The sequence below is a fragment of the Tupaia chinensis genome, unplaced genomic scaffold (assembly GCF_000334495.1).
Source record: "Tupaia chinensis unplaced genomic scaffold, TupChi_1.0 Scaffold000392_1, whole genome shotgun sequence".
NCBI lineage: Eukaryota > Metazoa > Chordata > Mammalia > Scandentia > Tupaiidae > Tupaia > Tupaia belangeri.
The window spans coordinates 1,650,717-1,671,976 of record NW_006159894.1 but is presented as its reverse complement, the minus strand read 5'-3'; the positions used below and the strand labels follow the sequence as shown (position 1 = coordinate 1,671,976).

The 21,260-nt window shown below is 40.8% G+C and overlaps 1 protein-coding gene across 1 annotated transcript in view; it reads right to left on the bottom strand.

Annotated features, from left to right (window-relative positions):
- ITSN1 (intersectin 1) overlaps nt 1-21,260 on the bottom strand; it is a 268,969-nt gene that overhangs the window by 85,428 nt on the left and 162,281 nt on the right. The window contains exons 19-23 of the mRNA XM_006153903.3: nt 18,754-18,881; nt 14,867-15,096; nt 12,121-12,242; nt 10,326-10,340; nt 898-1,145 (exon numbers count right to left, since the gene is read on the bottom strand). Of these exons, the coding sequence (XP_006153965.1) occupies nt 898-1,145; nt 10,326-10,340; nt 12,121-12,242; nt 14,867-15,096; nt 18,754-18,881 (743 nt within the window). The remainder of the gene's footprint in view (nt 1-897; nt 1,146-10,325; nt 10,341-12,120; nt 12,243-14,866; nt 15,097-18,753; nt 18,882-21,260) is intronic.

Sequence of the window (21,260 nt, the reverse complement as noted above, 5' to 3'; positions counted from 1 at the left end):
ATATATATATTTTTTTTTTTTTAGCAAGTTCAATGGGGAGGACATTCTCCAGCACCTTCAGCCTTCTCTAGGAAGATGTAAGTATGAATATCTTTTCTTCCTGACACCCTTCCCTCCAGCACCTTCTGCCCTTGGTCATTATTTTTCTTTCTTCTATTTGCTTCATTTGTTATTTCTCTCTAATACTTCCTGACTCCTTACCTTTGATTTGTTTCTTCTGAAAGATGATTAGATTTGAAAAAGATTTTTAGACATTTCTTGTCAAATCAGTCTTATCTGCATATTAGCTTAAAATGGTTTTAGACAACTGCCCATGTGGGCCGAGGCCCGGAAGCTGGGCCCAGGTGTCATCAGTTGTCTCGAGCTTCTGCTTACACACTGTGTTGTTCATGGTGTTTCCTGAGGACCAAGGGCACTCACCACTCCCTCTCCTGGACATTTGTACAAGACGAATGAAAACAGAAAGCTTTAAAGGAAATAACTTGGTGTCTTATTCAAACACATAAGACTGAATCCAATTCTGTTTCTGCCTAGCAAAAAAGTACTATTTGCATGTAGGAAATGACTATTTGCTGACTGACACTGATGTCAAAACAGATATTAGGAAACCGTATTCCTCTTTCCTTTCACAAAAATGAAAGATACAGATAAATTATGAAATGAAACAAGATAACAGGCTTTATTTTGTACCGTAAATCATAGTTGAGCAATGATATTAAATCCATTCAGAGACTATAATCTCCGATTTGCCAGTAGACCAGCCAGAGAAAGAGGTAATGACAACGAACCAGATTCCTTACACAGAGGGACAACCCAGCCATAAAACACTTAGAGGAAAAGAAAACAATGATTAAAGTGGAATTAAAAACCTGTCAAGAACAGCATGCCTACACATACGTGGAGCTGAAGTCGGCCCAGTTGTTGGGGGTTGTGGAAGGCTCTGCAGAGCTCACTGCCAAAGGAGCGGGGGTCTCGCGCAGTGCCAGCTTTGGGGCTGGGGTGGATGTCGTATCGGTTGCTGCTTTTCCCGGAGTAGGAATCTCATTTTCTGAGATCTTCTCTGCATAGTTTGCAGGGAACCATCCTGTCTTTCCTTTTAATTCTCCTCCAAGCCATCCTGGCTCTCCAGTCTGGCTTTCGTCTACCTGCAGGAAAGTCCCAAAGTTAAATTTCAGAAGAGGTGAATCAACCACTGGATGCACCACACCCCCTGCACAGCAAAGCCCTGAGCCTCTGCCCCTTCAGCTTAGTGCTGGGCACCTTAGTCTAAAGATCTGGAAAAATGGCCTCCAAACAGTAACCCTGAAAAAATGGAAAGCCCTATAATTCAAGTTCTTATTCTTGGTCCTTTTTAAACCCTTTTCTTTCTTTATCTAAAGATGGCAGTTAAGATAAAGTACCTGAAGCCCTCAGGCACATAGCTTGAATTTTTAGAGTTATTTTAAATTGGAAAGTGACCTGACAGGCTCCATCACTCAGGAAGTCATGGAATTAATAAAACGAATGTGACAGGTTTATTATTTAAAGTTGAAAGCAAGGTGCAATCAATATAAATGTAAGTACTGTAAGAACCGCCAATAACCAAGCTGTATTTACCCAGCATAGGGACAAGGACGATAAAAAGCACAGCCTTAGATGGTTTCCACAGGAAACAAAGTTGACTGCTGGGTTTAGTCCTTTAAAAGCTCCATGGACCGATGATGAGAAAAACTACAAAGTGATTATTGGCAGCAATAATATATTTTACTAAGGTCCTAAGGTGATTTTTTTAAACAAATTTAATTTTCATATTCACAAAAGTACATGAGAATATATGATTCTGCTTGTTTTAAAAGAGCTATTTATTATACCAAGAATTTTTAACGTTTGCACTCAATTTTGACTCAAAGGGATCATGCAAAATGGTCAGAACGGTTCTACTTATCTTTACAAGTTATCTCCACTATTTTATGAACAACAAAGCACAACTCAGGGGGATAATTACATTCACTATTAGAAAATTATTTTGGTGCTGATTCTATAGCCTATGGTTAAGGGAGCTATATGTCACATCGCTGATCATGGTTCAAATCCTGGCCCTAATAGCTTGAACAACATGCCAGGCACATACGTGTGTGTGCCTAAAATCCAAACAGGATGGAAAATGGAAGAGAAGGGATTGTGGTGCGAACACTCCCCATAGAGGATGCATTTTTCTCTCTCTCTGATGAGTGCATGTGCCTTCTGATGAGAGAAAGAAGAAAAGGAAGAAAGAGAGAGAGAGAAAGAAAAGAAGGAAGTAAGAAAAGGAGAAGATTAATTATTGGGGCCAGCCAGTTGGTGTGGTAGTTAAGGAAGCTGGGTCCCACAAGCCAAATGCATGAGTCTTAGACCCTGCAGCTTGAGAAGTGTGCCCAAAATCTCTGAGAGGAGAAGGGAGTGTGGTGTGGTCAACCCATTGAGGTGCTTTCTCATTTTCTCCCTCTATCTCTGTTGAGAGCACATCCCCTGTGGCAAATAAATAAATACATTATTTTCATTACTTTAAGTCAAGGGTTTGTCAGAGACCCTAAGTTATATTCTCCCTTTCATCCATATCTAGGAGGTAAAATACCCAACACTTCATTGGGCATTACCATCGTTTTATAGAAATCACATAAACTAGTAGGCAGGATCTTAAACAATGACTTTGAACAATCTGGCCAAAATACTGGTTGTCTACTCCACTCAGGTATTCAGTAAAAAAAGAACAAAACAAAACAAAAAACTACTACACCAAACATCTACCTGTACTTAGTATAGAGAGAATAGAGTGTCACTCTGATCTGCTTATTTGAAGAAACAATTTAGGGTAGGGAAGGAGAAAGTAGTAGGTAGGCTTACTACTTAATTCTCCACATTACTGACAAAATATTCAGCATGTATAGGGTTGGTGTTGGCCGCTCCATCTCAGGGAGCCTTTATGTCATGAATAAAAACAATTTTTGAAGTTGAGAATTCTCCAAACAACCAAAGAAGAGTTCCTGTGGATGAAGTGCAAGCAAATGTCCATAGGTTTTGTTTTTTGCTTCACAGTTTGGTCATTCTTGTTCACACGTCATCGTTTCGTTGCTCTCTTCCTTTTTCTGGGCAGCCCCAACTATTTCTCTGCATGAGGACTGAAGAGGACAATTTTTCCACTTGGTTCTTCTCCATGCTAAACTCAGATAGATGGACGCTTTTCCAGCCTCGTCAATATTTACTGGAGTGTTACGGACACACTGTAAGTCTGCAGCTGCTCTGCACTGGAAACATAGCTGCTTCTAAGCTAGCACACCAGGGCCTCCTCCACTTCAACAGATTCAGCAGCCAAGCCCAGTCCTCTTCTGTCTAGGTCCAAAGGTGACCTCAGGCAGGAGTGAGTTAGGAGCTTGAGTCAAATACGAAATAGCTTAGCCTCCAGATTCCAAAGTGAGAGGGACCAGCAGGTGGTGTGGTGGTTAAAGTGCTGGATACTCCCACATGGCCGACCATGGTTCGAGTCCTGGACCTGGTGACTTGCTGTCTCACTTTCCCTCTCTCTCTTTCTCTGGTTAAATTAAAATAAATGAATGAATTAAAAAAAAGAAAAACAACAACAACACTAAGACCTGTATTTGGTAGTTATCCTTGTAAAAAAAAAAAAAGATTCCAAAGTGGAATGATCAAGAATAGGGTTCTGCAAACAGGCTGCTTTGATTTAAATACCAGTTCTACTTACGGCAAATTTAACCCAGATTCCTAATTTATGAAATGAAGATAACAATACCTGTCATATTATAGTGGCTATGAGGATTGATAGATCTTGAGACCATTGCCAAGGATATGAGAAGTGCTTAATGACAGATTTTTGTAAGCCATCTTTCCTGGTGTCCAACTGTGACTTTGTGCTATTGTTCTCTTATCCGGGTTTTTGGTCCTCTTCTAAAAAGCCTGCCCTCCCTTTTACACTCATTCTAGGCAACAATCTCTTTGGTTCTGTTATGGGAGTTCCCTGCTTGGTACCCTGGGTCCCTGTGGGTTTGCCTTCTCACCTTAGCAATCCTTCAGGGGCTCTAGATGCTTTCTGATCAGTGCGCCTGTCTGGAATGCCAGCTATCCAATTTGGCCCTCTTCAAATGCCAGCTGCTTTACTAAATTATGTCCTATCTACTGTCATCCCCTTGAGACACAGGGTTTTCTCTGGTAAACAAGACTTTTAGCAGACATCTGGATTTGGATCTGAAACCCAGTGAAAACATCCTACCAGATAAGCAGGTCTAGCTCCCATCCTAGTTAACTGATCTTACCTTAACCTGCCCCCAACATGACAGAGAGCTGCTACAGTGCTGTGTACTCTGTACTCAGGAGTTGGGGGGTTGGTTACCCCAACCTCTTAACTCTGTAGGCAAGAGCTGCTCCCAACCCAAAGGGCTATAGTAACACCAGTATTTCACTTTTAAGTAGGGAACTTCACTGGTTTCATCAACAGTGCAAACAAGTCTCAGTGAGTTTAATTCATTCTTATAGAGATCTACCAATTTTGATGAATTATTACATTTTAATTTTAAGATTCAGATAGCACAACGAAAATTCACTCTTGGGCTGGTCTCGTGGTCTAGTGGTTGAGACCTGATTCCACATGGGTGACTGCATGATTAGAATTCTAGCCTCAGTGCCTTGGAAAACACAACAGGTATGTATGCATATGAGACCCAAAGTCCAATGGGATGAAGAAATGAAGGAGAAGACTGTGATGTGGCCATGTCCCACTGAGAGGTGCTTTCTTCCTCCCTTTCTCTCTGTCCCTCTCTGGCAAATGTACATGCTCACTGGCAAAAAAATGAAAAAGAAATAAAACTCCACTCTAAACATCTAAATGAAATCAGCCACTTAGAAAATGCACAAAGGTCAAGATGTGAAAATGAGAAATCTTTCTTTCTGGGTTTGGGACACTTTACCCATAATGCTGATCCAATTTGGGGGAAGTATAAGATTATGGTAGATCAAGAAGTTAGGTACACAAACTTCTTTCTGGTGTGGTTGGCTATAAAGTGGACTTTTATATAAAGTACGTTAATCCACTGTTGACTATAAGGCAGATTTTATTATGAGCAATCTTGGTGTTAAATATAATTTCATTAGGCAAGCAGGTGTGTGGTGGCTAAAGTGCTGGACTCCCACATGGTTAATTATGGTTTGAGTCTTAGGCCTGGCGGCTTAAAAAATCACATCAGGTGTGTATGCGTGTGTTCCCAGAATCCCAGGAGGAGAGTAGAAGAGAAGGGATTGTGGTGTGGCCATCTCCTGAAGAGAGTCAGTGAATTCTCACTTCCCCATTGCCATCTCTCTCCAGTGAACACGTGTCCTATGGTAATAACCTTAGCAGTGTGTGTGTGTGTGTGTGTGTGTATTAGGTTGTTGGTCAGGTCATGGCATATTTTTCTATACAAAAATGTATCATGACTTTCCACTTTTTTGTGTGTGTACACACACACACAAAAACACACACACACATATATATATACAAACACACATACACACACACGAATTTCATTTAACGAGGTCCACAGAAATACCCTTAAGGATTTAGAGATGATTCTAGCGGAACCTCATTAAGGTGAAACACAAACTCTGGGTATCACTCATATTTCTGGAACTATTTAACAGATCTAGTCTATGAAATGATGGTAATTACACACTGCATATTGTAGGTTATGGTGCAAGTCACAAGTATACAGCAGCCTTTGGACGAGGTATTATTCCTCTTTATTCAATGTTTGTGTGTTCAATGCTGCCATCTAGATAGTGTTACTTATTTAGAAAATCTCTGACTTTGTCACAAAGGAGGGAAATAGAAATTCCTTCTCTCACAGAACACGACTGAAAAGAGGTTTAAACTGTGTACCGACTCAGATCAGCCAGTGGTGGCTGCCTGGGATGTGTTGTGGGGGGTGGGCAGCAGCCTGTATTCATGGATTTGCCAGTGTTCAAATACAAGGTTCTCCCAAAGTGAGGATAGGGGGATATTAGACGTCTTCTCTAAAGCTTTAATCAAGGGGTTGACAAATTTGCTCTCTGTCATAACTGCTCATCTGCTATTGTACCTCAAAAGCAGCTGAGGACAGTCTGTAATGAATGAGACTGACTGTGTTCCAGGAACACTTTATTACGAGCAGGAAGTAGGCCGGATCTGACCCACCCCTGTCATCCCAGGTATATACTGGTCTCTCCCCACAGCAGTGATGTTATTACAGCCAACTATTACTGAACAAGTTGAGCTCAGATGTGAGCTTACAAAAATTTAAGAAATGTAGAGGAAAAAGTTAATGACCACACTTAAAAAAATTATTCATCAAGAGATATAAAAGGAAAAACATACATTTGAATTGTTTATAAGAGTAAGAACATACATAATTTCCAGAATGGATTGACTGGCTGATGGCAATATTTTCAAGAAGAGGTTATTTTCCAGAAATGATTTAGGACTAGTCCTGACAGGAAAAAGAGATTAGGTTGATCAGTGGCTCCTGAAACTGACGCCCTAACAAAACCACACAGAGAGAATTTTTGAATATTATACATGAGCTAAAAGTTCTCAGATGGCATGGTGGTTAAGGCACTAAATTCCCACATGGCTGACATCAGTTCAAGTCTCAGATGCAGGGGCTTGAAAATCACACTAGGTGCACATGTGTGTATGCCTGTCTCCCCTGTGGAGATGACTTTTCACTTTCTCTCTCTCTGCCTCTCCCTCTCCAGTGAGCACACGTATCCCATGGCAGCCCCCACCCCCCTCCCCAGCCAAAAAAAAAGTTTCCAGAATCTCTGGGGTAAGCTTTGACATGGTTACTTTCACGAAACTGCCTAAGCAATTCTGAAGCACTCAGAGTTATACCAGTTCAATGACAAGCCTTTAGACATCAGCCATTGTTCTTTTTTTTGGTGGGAGAGAGGTTTTTTGCTATAGGGTCCATGTGCTCGCCAGAAAGACAGAGAGAGAAAGCAAGCAAGAAATCACCCCCTAGGGAGGGGGGGATGGCCACATCGCAATCCCTTCTCCTCCATTCTCCTCCCGGGATCTTAGGCATGCATACACATGTGCACAGTGTGAATTTAAGCCTCCAGGTCCGAGACTTGAACTGCAGTCGACTACATGGGAGTCCAGCAACATAGCCATTATGCCAACTGCTGGTGCCACCATGTTCTTAAGACTAACCTCAATAGCACTGGGCAGGGGGCTTCTCAATGCTTACTTTCTTCTAATAATAATAAGTGTTGGGGCCTCTAGATCAGAAGACAAGTCATATTTTCTAAGTCCCTAAGCCTTGATTGGAGATTTGCTTCCACTAAGAAGTCTCATCTGGGCCAGCAGGTGGCATGCTGATTAGGGTGCTGGACTCCCACATGGCCAACTGTGGTTCAAATCCTGGACCTGGTGGCTTGCTTTCTCACTCCCCGCACCCCTTTCCCCCATTTCTCCTTACCCCACTGTCTCTCTCTGGTGAATACACACACACTATCGCAAATTAAGAATAATAAATAAATGAAATTGAATAAATAATTAAAAAAAAGAAGTCTCCTCTGAGCATATCAGTTCACACAGATTCCTTTCCTCCCAGCAGAATAAGAACTTCATCAAATATTTGCTTTCTCATGTCTTTCTCCCAATTTTTCTAAAAAGATTTCAACCATATGGATGGCAGATACCATCTTATACTTTTTTTTTTGGTGTTAACAGCATTTAGAAGAGGACTACATATAAACCATTATATTAAATTTTTATTAACCACAAAAATTTTTTTTAAAAGATAATTAGGCTGATAACCAAGCTTTCCCAAAAGTAAAAAATTTTAAAGTGCCCTCCCCATAACTGCTCTAGAAAATAGGAGCCATCCTAGCACAGTGTCAATGCAACACTGCAATACTGGGCCCACACTGGAAGGCCCTCACTTTGCACCTTGGGGTCTCCCTGTGCAGGCTAGGTGCATGCATACACACACACCTATGATCTGGGCTTGCAGAAGCTGGGGATGGATTGCAGTGTGAAGACCCTGTTGAAAGTGGCTTGTCTCTCTCACTCTTGTAATATATTTCTCTCGTGGAAGAAATAAATAAGAAACTAAAAAACAAGTGCATTTGCCAATTTGATTTACCCAAAATGAATTTGCATTAAAGAATAAAAAAAGGGCCAGCAGGTGGCATAGTGGTCAAGACAGCTGGAACCCACATGGCTGGCTGTGCAGTTTGAGAGTGGACCCAGAAGCTTGAAAAACAGGCCAGGTGTACGTGCATGTGTATGTGTCAATAAAATCCTGAGAGGAGAAATGAAAGAGAAGACATTATAACAGGGTCAACCCAAATGGGGTGGGGCATCGAGGGGAGCTATCTCGCTACCCCTCAACCTACTCTGTCTCTCTCAGGTGAGGGCACATGCCCTCTAGCAAATTAAAAACAACAACAATGATGACAATGATGAAAGACGAGGAATATTGTTAGACTTCTAAAATCTAACATGTATAGTTAGCTATTTTTCAAAGGTGTTTGAGAAATGTAATCTGATGACTGAGATTAGAGCATCCACAGTCAACCAAGAAACTGACAGTAACATTCCACAATGTATTTTTCAAGCTCATGTTTCTTAACTGTAAACTTCGTGAAATAAAAACACTGCTATTACATATCAGCTTCTATCTTTTTTCCTTGATTGCTATCTTCATGAAACTAAAAACAAGATAATTGAATGGTACCTGGAGTGTCACAATGCACTTTGTAGTACAAAACGAAGACACTGCTGGCTCTTTGGTTAGCCAATAAATAACGTTTCATAAAACATTCCACAGTTCATTGCATATTTGGGATGTCTAAGATAAAGTAAATATCATTCCAGTTGCGGGTAGGCATTCTCTAGTACACATGTCCTTAAAGTTGGATTTATTTTTTGTATTTTATTAAAAAATTTAAAATATGATACATTTATAATAATACAGAAGTACATAAAATTAAACATAAAACTCACTCTTTACTGCCCAGTGGTAACCACTGATAACAGTTTGATATATATGATTCAAAATGGTTAACTACATATATATATATAAACACTTACATATACATACATATAGTTTTATTTTAAACTATAATGCAACTGTACATATTGTTTCTGCTTTTGTAAATGGAGCTCTTCCTTGTAACTGTAACTCTGCATAAGTTTTAAAACATCTTCATTATTTTGTTTAGCTGTGTCATAATTTACTGAAATTGCCTTCCTATTGAAGGACATTGGGTTGTTTCTTTTTCTTCTTCTTTTTTTTTTCTTTTTCAACAATGCTGCAGTAAATATCCATGCACACACTGCTTTACATACAGGGACTTCAAAAAGTTTATGGAAAATATATATAATAAAAAAAGCCATGCATGGCTCTCAAATTTTTTTTTTTGTACAAAAATAAACTCATGCTTTAATTCCATTTTTCCTTTTTGAAGTCTCCTTGTATTTGTGCATGGGCCAAGAAAAAGCCTCAAGGAGGGAGAAAAACAGAATTTCTGGATCAAGGGAAATGAGAATTTGAGTAAGTATTGTTAAGTTGCTTTCCAAGTGGCTTATAACAAATTTATACAATCATGCTGATAATGCCTATTATGTCCACTTTCTGATACTCTTAACACACTTCTAGGTTTGCTTATTTGATAGAGGAAAATTGCTACCTTGTTTTTTTTCTTTTTAAACTTGCATTTTCCTGGTCACCAAAGAAATTAAGCATTCTTCGTGTATCTTTTTAATCACTTACTTTTCTTTATCTGTGAATATCCCTTTCTGCTCTCTGCCAACTGATCTAGTGGGTCTCTTTCACAGTAACTGTTTGGAGTCTTTATATACTGCTACTTTATATAACTCTTAGTTTCTTAGGCAATTTTAATACAGAAATTTTAATTTTTGTATATTGCCAAATTTATTTTCATCTTTTATTGCAGCTGGTTAGAAACTATGAAAAAAATCTCTCTTAGTCAGAACATTATTTGAATGAAAAAATATTTCCAGAATTTTATCTTTTCAGTTTAATTTTCACTTTTTTGGTCTATGCTTTGAAATGGAGACTCGACATATCACCTGCAAAATACAGAGCCTTTAAGCTAGTCCTTCAGTGGGATCTGGCAAGTAGAAACCAGCACCCAAATGCAGAAGATTACACCTTTCTTTCTTTTATTCTTTCTACAACACAACCTACTGTACAAACTCAAAACATAGTTTTACTGCCACGACAACACCCAGATACGTGTACTTTCACAGAATGCAATTTGAAATGACAAACATTGAATAAGATGCAGACTTCCTGACAGGCAGCACTTACCCATTCCCCTTTAACCTCCACCAGGAAAGCAAAAGTTTGAAAGCAAGGCAAAATATATGTTTAATGAGATGTTTTATTCTTACAGCATATCTAAACTCTAGTCATCTAAACAAGCTGGTGGTTAGCTAGCCAACTCGAGGAAAAGGATTCAATACCATGTAAAAGGACTAGCACTACAGAGGTGGGCCTGCGCAGGTTCCCCCAAAGAGCAATACATTCTCATTAAAATCGAGATCACCTGTAACATTTCCTTATGATACTATTTCAGAACGTTTTCTTATTTTAAGATGAAAGCATTATTTTTCTGTACCTTGTGTTGCAACAAAATCATTTCATGAATACTAGGTTTCTATACCATAAAAAAACGATGTAATGAGGCTCCATCTGATGTCACACAGTGTTTACAGAATGTTTAGATTTCCACTATTGCAAGGTATTTACATATTTTACAATCGATCTGCTTTAGAAGACACTCTATCTCAAAGACGAGACAGTCTGAGTAAAACACTTCAGGCCATTGGAAACCACCACGCGGAAGCAGAAAACAGTGCGGACAGGAGAGCTACCTGAGGGGTGGGCACAGTGCTTGGCACACATAGCCGCCACCGCCCAGCATCGCTGTTCACTGTTCCCGGGTGCAGAGTGCTGTGCCCACACTTAAGAGAAATCAACGGTTCTTTCTGCAGAGAATGATAAGGCTGGCACCCAGCATGCACCAGGCCTTTGAAAACTGTGCTTTAAGGAGGGCTCAGAATACATCTGCAGAGGTGTCCCTATTGTTATGGTGATTTGGACTTTCGAAGATTTGGGCCTTTGGCCATGACTCCTTTAGCCCATGGTCAAAGCAGAGAAAGCAGCTATCAGAAAACAAGGAATTTCTGAGGATTAAACACACTGTTCTTTCTCTCTGTTCTGGCAGTTGAGATATGTCCTACAGAGATATGATGTAGACGAGCAAGATGAATGCATGAGTCATACTACAAGGACATGCTCAACACCCTTTTACACCCCACAGATACAGTCTAGCATGAGAAACGTGTTTCAATTCTTCACTTCTGCAATTCTGTCAAAATTCAGAACCATCCCCATCTTTAAAAAAAATTAAGGGTAATACACATGACCTCGTCTAAGACTCTTATTCTTAAATGAGTAATTCATGTTTTCTTTTTGGAAAAATTTAGGCCAACCACATTGCTTTATTTCCTTTTTTAAGCTACTTCCTATAGTTCTAGTCATAATCATAATATTAATTATTATTATAGTAAAAGGAAATAAACTACAAGAAAACAAAATTCTAATTTTTTTTACTGTTAATTTATAAAGTAAAAGAGTAGATAAACTCTATTTGAACCGTTACTTTTACATAATTCAAAATTTACATAATTAAGGGGGAAAACTGATGCTTTGACCCAAAGATACAAAAGTTGCCATTGGCAATGATGAGAATGATGACAGTGTATTTTGCATTTAAAGCTATTTCTTCAAGATTCCTGGCAGTTTACACTTAGTAATCTAAAGCCTGAAGTTATTGCTTACAGATTTAAAAGCATGCTAACGCTGTGATGAGAACACTTACCTTTAACAATTCTATTTTAAAGTGATACTAGAATATATTTTAAAATTGCCTTCTTTCATTCTAATAGAAAAGGGAAATGATCAAGCTTATACTTCAGAAATCTAGCTGCTAGAATACTGGATTTCATGTTTGCCAACAATTTCACAATTGCTGAAAATGTGCAAAAAGAGGACAGATACTGATCAACAGAAACGGCACTCTCGCCGGAGTTTCTCTTACCATGACTATGTCTCCGGGCTGGATGGTGATTTCATCATGACTCCGGGATTCAAAGGGGTACAGTGCTCGGTAATACACCACTTTCACATTCTCCTGTGCAGAAATGGTAAGTGGGCCCTTTTCTATATACAACAACAACAACAAAAAAGAGGGTGGGGGATAAGTAAAACATTACAGGGAACACATCTAACCACAAGCCAAACAACTATCATCTCCTCTACTGCCTGCCATAACATCTGAACTCCATCCATCCATGCAAGGGATTTCTGAACTACATACTGAAGGCCAAAGAGCCGAATCTGACGTCAGCAAGTCAAACCCATTAGAGAGTTCCTCAGTGGACTCTCCCTGAAAAGGTCATTCCAGTGCTGAGTGCCACGAGGTTGCTGAAGATCCCCTCTGTCTCCTGGCTTGGGAACTAGCAGCTCACATCTGTAAAGAATCAACACTCTCTCCTCCGCACCCAGGGTGTTGAGCACGATGCAGCAGTTAGGCTCTGACCCAGAATCTGAATCAGTCAAGAACAGCACTTGTTTGGGAGGGGACAGAGAAACACAACTTTCCATATTAAAAGACACAGAAATGCTGATGTTTTAGGCACTTAACATGCTCATAAAATCCTAAGAGCAGATTTCACCAAGAATGGTTACCACTGACAATTCCTAGTAAAGTAAGTGTTCCTGTATAATTTCTAGAGGGAATATAAGCCTAAAGATAGATCCTATATAAACCTAATTTAGATTTATAAGTACAATAAAAACATTAACAGTGTATAGGAAGAGGCTACTTTGGTTTCTGATGAATACTGCCTTTTACCAGCTCTTTGAGTGTCTCCACCCATAAGTTAGAAAGCAGGAAGGGTTAAGCATGCGGTCCTGAAATGTGTAACATGGAAAAACTGCCACTGACTGGAGGAGAAAGAAATGGTCATTTTATACAAGGAATAGGCACAAGAAACTCAAACTAATTGTCCAAAATTGAGGTATGGTGAAATTATTTTCAAATTATAAAAACTATTACTAGGTGCCTGATGTTGGTACATCAAAAAACATGCTTTGTGAGGTAGCTGCACATGGGAAGATCCATGGTTTAAGTCCAGAGACCTTCCAGAGTATTCCAGATAATTGTGTGTCCATATTCTGGAGCTGGCTAAGGTTGAGGGTGTATTACAGTGTCAAGACCCTGCTAGGGGTTCCCTTTCTCATTTTCTCTTTTCCAGGGAGGAAATAAATAAAGACATTTAAAAAATACATTATTGCTTGTATCTAATATTATTTAAGAAATAGTCTCTCCTAACTATAAATATTTCAGTGAGATCAGTCTTTCATCTATCTTATTATTATTTAATTTTTCCCAAATGGTGCCTGCACTTGCCAAAGAAAGAAAGATAAAGCAAGAAAGCACCCCCAGAGCAGGCAGGTGGCATGGTGGGTATAGGTGCTGAATTCCCACGTGGCTGACTGTGGTTTGAGTCCCAGACCTGGCATTTTGCTTTTTCACTTTCCCTTTTTCTCTCGGTCTTTTTTTTTTTTTTGGAGAGGTTTGTATTGCTATAGGGTGTGTGTGCTCGCCAGACAGATAGACAGAAAGCAAGACAGAAAGCGAGAAATCACCCCCAAGGGGGATGGCCACACCACAATCCCTTCTCCTCCATTCTCCTCTTGGGATCTTGGGCACGCACGCACACGCGTCTGGCGTGAGTTTTAAGCCACCGGGTCCGGGACGCGAACCACGGTCAACTACATGGTAGTCCAGCGACATAGCCATTATGCTAACTGCTGGTCCCTCTCTCAGACTCTCTTTTGGTTAAATTAAAAAAACAGCAATAACAAATGGAATTAAATAAATAAATAGTTATTGGGGTGGGGAGCCCCTTTAAAAAAAATAAAAGAAAGCACCCCTTATGGGGCACAGTCACACCACAATCCCTAATCTTCTATTTCCCCCTTCTTTCTAGGATTTGAACTGCAGTCAGCCATGTGGGATCCAGCTGTCTTAATCATCACACCATCAGCTGCTCTTTTTTTTTTTTTAAGAAGCAAATTATGTTCAAAGAGCAAAACACTGTCATACTTTTCAAAAGGTGAAAAGACAGGGGCAGTGGCTAGCACCTATAATCCCAGAGAGGCAGGAGGATAGTGAGCTTGAGGCTGGCCTGGGCAACAGGCCAGGGGTACTAGCACATGCCTGTGGCCACAGCAAGGAGGCTGGGGCGGGAGGATCACTAGGGGGAGAGACCCTGTGTTAAAAAAATTAAAATGTAAAAAACACAGTTTTACATGGAGTGGACTAAAAATAGTGAATGTCACATTGGTGCAGGCAAGGGGGAAAGGTGCCACTTCCTACTGCAGATACAGCTCAGGAACTCCCAGGGAAAATAAACCAGAGGAGCAGCAGGTTCTCTCTGCAGGGATAGGTTAGACCTCCATTTGGAATACGTTTGGAATGCAGGTTATGATCGGGGTCTGAGAATTCAAGGTCACCCACTTGTGTGACACACTGTTAACTCTGTAGAGGACTCCTGGATGTCGGTGTGCTGAGGGTCGATGGCTGGCACAGTGGTGGAGAGTTACACAGATTGCTAGTGGTCCTGGAGAACGAAGAGCGCTACTGCCCAGGACAAGAGATGGAGCTCTCAGCTCTGTGGAAGTAGCCAAGATGGGCCCCGATCAGACAGGGACAGTGTTCCAGATGACCTGGGAGAGAAGATGACTTATATTTGAGAATTGTTTTTGGCTTCCGATACCTGCAGTGGACCAGGGTGCCTGGACGACTGGCTTAGCTGGTTCTTGGTGTTGATGAAAAAGCCGGCTCATCTTGTCTTGAGCTTCCTGCTTGCCTTTTTCCTCCGCATCCTTCTTCTTGACACTCTCTTCCCTTTTCAGCTTTTCCTCCTCATGGAGTTTCCGTGGCCGCTGATGTTCATCCTCCTGCTGCGTGTGCTCCAACCACTGCTTGTCCCTTTCCTGAGCTCGTCTGCCAACAAGAATGCTTGATTACAGCAAGGAAGCAACTCCAACCTAACACAGTGTTGGCTCTTTTTACAAAAAAGCTCCACATGGTCAATGTGATGCTAAACGTCAAGAATGATTGCTCTTCAGCTGCAGCAACTGAATCAACGAAACAAAGGCTTTCAAGCTCTAATTCTGGGTAAGACAAAAATCACATGATTTATGAAACATGGCAAGGAAATTTCCAACACATTTTATCAAGTGGATACAAGAATCAGAAAATCATGTCTCAATGTTAAAACTGGTATTAAACTACAGAAGTCATAAAACACATAGGAACACAGTTTCTCTGCAACTTAATGGTGCCCAACACTGCAAATGAAACATTGCTTAAATAAGTCTATGATCAAGCAGATTCTTAAAATTCCTCCACAGTTAAGGGTATGCTACATTTACATGCACATATGGTGCTCGTAAAAACTAAATTGGGGGGTGGGGGTAGTTGCCAGCAGATGGCATAATGGTTATGTCACTGGACTTCCACATAGTCGACTGTGGTTCAAGTCCTGGAACCAGTGGTTTAAAACTCAGGCAGAGTGCATATGTGTACATGCTCAAAATTCTGTGATGAGAATGGAGAAGAGATTATAGCGTGTCCATCCTCCCGGGGGTTGATTTCTTGCCTTCTCTCTCTCTCTCTGTCTCTGTGGCATGTGCACAGGCCCTATAGCAAAAATCTTGCTGGAAAAAAAGACAAAAAACAAAACTGAACTTAGGGGCTAGATGATCATGCGGTGGTAAAATGTATGCTCAGGCTGACCCAGTTAGAAGATTCCAGGTTCATTTCTAGAGACCTTCCTGAGTATACTGGGAACACATATGCCCACAATCCAGGGATGGCTGCGGCGAGGAGTGGATCACAGCCTCAAGACCGTATTGAGAGTGCTTTTCTCGCTCTCACTCTCCCTGTCTCTTGCTCACAGAATAAATGAATTTACTTTAAAATAAAAGAGGAAAAAATCTCTGAAGTTGAAACCAAGGGATTTTACAGACTTCATTTTCTGGTATTTTTTGTTTGTTTTTCAAGGTAGCTGACAAAAATAATTGGAATAAATCTAGGGCTTTCAAATTATGGTGGCCTCAGTCTGAAACCACAGGGTATGACTAGGGATAACTTTTCTCTCATTTCTTAATACTTTATAAAACCAGAAAAACACTTTAAAAGAAATTAACATGCAGTAACAAATAATACAATGATGACAGTAACCAGCTCTCCATATATGAACTCCTTTAACCCTGACACCAGGCAAGTAGGACCTATTATTATCCTCGTTTCACAGATGAGGAAGCCAGGGCAGAGGTATTAAATGACGTATCCAAGCTACCGCCATGCATGCTGGGGTTCAATCCCAGATGGCCTATGTCCCGAGTCTATCCTGAACCTCTCTCCTGGGACAAGGCCAACACAAAGGTCAGGTCTTGGAGTTAAGAAATTGCCATGGGAACATAATGTAAACAAGTTCATTTTTATTCCCCATCATCAATAAATTAAACTTGGGTCCATCAGGTGACTGGATCAATTGAGCAGTTCAAGCCCCAGACTCAGTGGCATGAAAAACACACCAGGCATATATGTGTGTGCACCCAAAATCCAGTGAGGAGAAGGGATGGCCATCCCCGCTGGGGACTGATTTCTCACTTTCTCTTTTTCTCTCTCTCTCCAGTGAGTGCATGTGCTTTATAGCAGACTAAAAAAAAACAAACAAATAAACAAACAAAACAGTATTCCTTAAATGTTTTCCTTACAATTTTAAAAATGTCTTTTAAAAAGGCTTAAAAATGTGTGTTTCTCAGAGGGAATGTTTCTCACAGGAGGAGAATGGATATTGTTATATAACAACAAATATCCATAAGAATTGCTTTAAAAGTTTTTACCAGTAAAACTCACCATTTCTACTGTACAGCCTATTTTCCAAAGTTAAATTTTGAGTATGATTTATCCATAGAATCAGAATATGTAATATTACAGGTATTTTACATTTATCTTATGTTATTTTCTATATTATGACATGTTTATTTCTACTCTGTAAGAATATAAAAGTTAAGCGTAGTACAGTGTGAAAAATAAAAGCATTTTGTGGGACCAGCAGTTGGTGTAATGGTTAGTTTGGAGTCGCTGGGCTCCCATGTAGTCAACTGTGGTTCGAGTCATGGACCCAGTGTCTTAAACTCCGCTGGGCGCATGTACATGCGTGCCCAGGATCCCAAGAGAAGAATGGAGGAGAAAGGGATTGCGGCATGGACATCTCCCTGGGGGTGATTTCTCATTTTCTGTCTCTATGTCTCTCTTTGTCTTTCTGGCAAGTGCACACGTCCTATAGCAAAAACCTGTCCCCCCCCCAAAAAAAAGCAGCACATTGTAAATTCGGACGATAAAAGGATTAATTGACAGATCCAAGGAAGCAGTCTCTAGAGCCGACCCCATAAAAACCATAAAACAGTGCTCTAAATGAGTTGATATCTCCAACTTCCTCCCAGCTGACATTTAACAACAAAAATATAAACAAACATGGTTCGCTCTATGGCCTGGTGATTAAGGCAGCCAAATCCCACATGCCAAGTGTATGGTTTGAGTCCCAGAGCTGGCGGCTTGAGAAATACTCCAGGCACGTTCAAAATCCCCAAAGGAGGGAGAGAAGAAGAAGGGATTGCAGTGTGACCATTTCCCATGGGCTGGGGCAAGGGGGGTTAGCTTTTTCTTCTCCCTCTCTCTCTGGCAAGTGTACATACCCTCTGGCCAAAAATATCCCAAATAAACACCCCCAGACTCAGAACACTCTACATACCCATAAGCTTGCACAGCTCTGAGCAGTTTACACAACTCAGCTCAGTAAAGTTAAAGACTTGCCTTGAATACCTGTTTCTTCTTTTTACTCTAACTTCAGGCAATTTTTACAATTTACAGCATATAATCGGGACATTCAGTCATTTTTATCTTTGTTGTCTTGGAGTCTAAAATTAACTGAAATTTAGAAAGCAAATGTCTGATAAAATCAGACACACCACAAGTTAAGAAATTTCTACAGTTTACTGCGGAAAGTCATAAGTAAAAATAAAACTGCAAACACGAATACCGAAACAAAACCAGACAAACGTGTCTGCCTTCTAAGCAGAATGCAGCAGTGGTGCATTTTTCTCCTTTCATACTCAAGGTTAATTTGTGGTTGGAAAAAAGAAGGCAGAGTGGCTCTCTCTGGTCCTGTCCAGTGAGAGTCCAGTGCGCAAGCTAGCTCTGGGGCCTGATTTCAGAGCAGCCGCTCTGACCACCACTGGTATTAAAAGGCTGTGAACTGGAAACCCATTTTGGTCATTAGCATGCAAATGAGCACATCTAGTGTCCCAATTTCCTTGTATAACTCGATTTATCTACAGAGTAGCAGCTCAGGAGAGCTATGGGAGCTAACCAAAAACTTCAGGGGGTACTAATATATGCAGAGATATATACACATGTTTGTGTGCGTGTGACAGCACACACACACACACACACACACACACACACACACAATTAAAGACTGAAGGCTCTTTCTGGTGTAGTAACTAACTACTTCCAAAAATCAGGCAAAGAATTGTAAACACTCCAAGTTCTTTGCAGATGGGTCCTTAATCCACTGAAAAGACTCACCTTTGGGCTTCTTCTTTTTGTTTTTCTAATTCTATGATCTTTCGCTCCTGTTCTTTCTGTTTCAGTAGTTCTGCTTCTATGGACTTTTGTTTCTGGAGTTGCTGCTTATTATGTATTTCCCTTAGTTCCTATAAATAATGAAGAAGCAGTTCATGGGATGACACGAGGTGATAGGCATTCCGTTTTCAGCATGCAACATTTCATTGATATGCAGCATGCAACATTTCATAGTGGGGAGGTCTACGACATTCACAAGATAGCATTTCAGAGTTGAAAAAACACTGACTGAGAAAGCTAAACGCACCCTACATTTCCCCATGACTGACTTCCAAAGGCTGCCTAAGAGTATATTCTAGCGAACCATCACTCGTTATACTTTTTCCCATTATGTGCTTTGGAAGAAATTTGCAGTGAAGGGCAGTTGCGGAGCTAACCTGCTAAGGGCTCAGTGACAATAATGGGACACAAAGTCTCAAGATGTGACAATGATGATGAATCACAGAGAGTTATTTTGATAAGGAATCTACACCAAAATCTACTGGCTCTGAAAATACACACAACTCTTCATACACTAAATCCACTGAAACCTCACCTCTTTATGATAGACTGTCTTAAAACAATTAGATAGTTTTCTACTCCACGACCCCAGTTCTTTCCCCAGGGACTATTTTTCATCAAATCACAACTCTCCCAGAGCATCTTCTACTAACCCTAAGTATGAAGCTGCCAACTGTCTCAAAGTCAGCCAGGAGTCAGCTGCAAGTATAAACCTGTAATCTGAAGATCACCACTTTGGATCCCATTTCCTACTTTGATACTAGCTCCAGGAATAGCAGTAATTTCCTTAGCAGGCTACTGAAAATAAAATGTGTTCTATGATATTTAAAGCACTCGAGTCAGAAGTTTATACACTCAGAAGTCTGGAGAACAAAGAAATACCCATAGAGAAAGAAACTCTCTGATTCCGGAGAAATCAAATGGTCACCAAAAGATTCAGCTACCAAAACTGCCCTCACCTGGGTCAGTCAATGTGCCAGAAGAGTCACAAATGCTTTTCCAGTTGACTTCCTGGTCTAGCTAGGGCTGATTCTGACTGGTGAGACTTAAGGACTGAGGTCTGCCCTGCCTTGAGACCCTAAAGTCCTACACCTTTAGACTCATTCAGAGATTGAATGACACATGGAGAGGGATTATCTGTAGAAGGTCCATGTTAAAATGTACTCTTTACAGAAAAAACCCTAAAGGCTGGGTGAACCTAACCTAGAATCTTCTGATGGTTAGATCACACTGTAAACTATAAACTACTTTGGGCGAGCAGGTGGTATGGTGGTTAAGGGTGCTGGACTCCCACATGGCCGACCGAGGTTCGAGTCCCAGGCCTGGCGGATTGCTTTCTCCACAACCCATACTCTATCCCTCTCTGGTCAAACTAAAATAAATAAATAAATAAAGTTAAATAAAGTAATTCTTAAAAAAAAAAAAAAAGTCCTATAAACTAAGAAACTCTAAAAGGGAATGTTGATACATAAGAAAAAGTTTAACAAGAAATTAGGGAGGTGAGAGGCACTAGAGGAAAGGGGAAGGAACAAATCGGAGGACCATTCCATATGGATGCAGCCCTGGGCTTCCTGATCTGGAAAGGTACCTAGACACGAGCCCAGCTTCAGAGGGAGAGGAGAGGGCCCAGGATTGGGAAGTACTGAGGACGCCTCACTCAGCTGGTTAAAGTTCTGACAGAAATACCACTACCTTTCTCACTGTCATAGTGTGCGATGTAAAACTCAATTTTGATGTGTTAAAAATCCAGTTGTGGGGACCAGCAGAAGGTGTAAAAGTTAGGTCACTGGACTCACACATAGTTGACCACAGTTTGGGTCCTGGACCTGGGGGCTTGAAAGTCACGTCGGGCCTGTGTGTGGACATGCCCAAATTCCCAAGAGGAGAATGAAGAAGGGACTATAGCATGGCCATCCCTCCTGGGGGCTGATTTCTCACTTTCTGTCTCTCTGTCTCTCTCTGTCTCTCTTAAAAAAAAAAAAATCCAGCTATGGGCTGGCGGTGTGGTGGGTAAGGTCCTGGATCCCATATGGCTGATTCCATAATTTGAGTCCCGGACCTGGAGGCTAGAAAAACCTGTGAGTGTGTGCTCGATATCCTGATAGGAGGATGGAGGAGTAGGGATTGCAGTGTGGCCACCCCACCCCAGGGAATGATTTCTCACTTTCTCTGTCTCCTTTGTCTCTCCAGGGAGCTCAATGTACCATATGGCAAAAATAGAAAATAAATAAATTTTTAAAAGTCCAACTGTATTGGTTTTCATAGAAATTTGGAATCAAGAGACTAGCAGTTGGCGTAATGGCTATGTCACTGGAGTCCCATGTAGGCGACTGTGGTTCAAGTTCTGGACCCAGTGGCTTAAACTCATGCCGGGCACGTGTATGTGCGTGCCCAAGATCCCAAGAGGAAAATAGAGGAGAAGGGATTGTGGCATGGCCATCCCCTTGGGG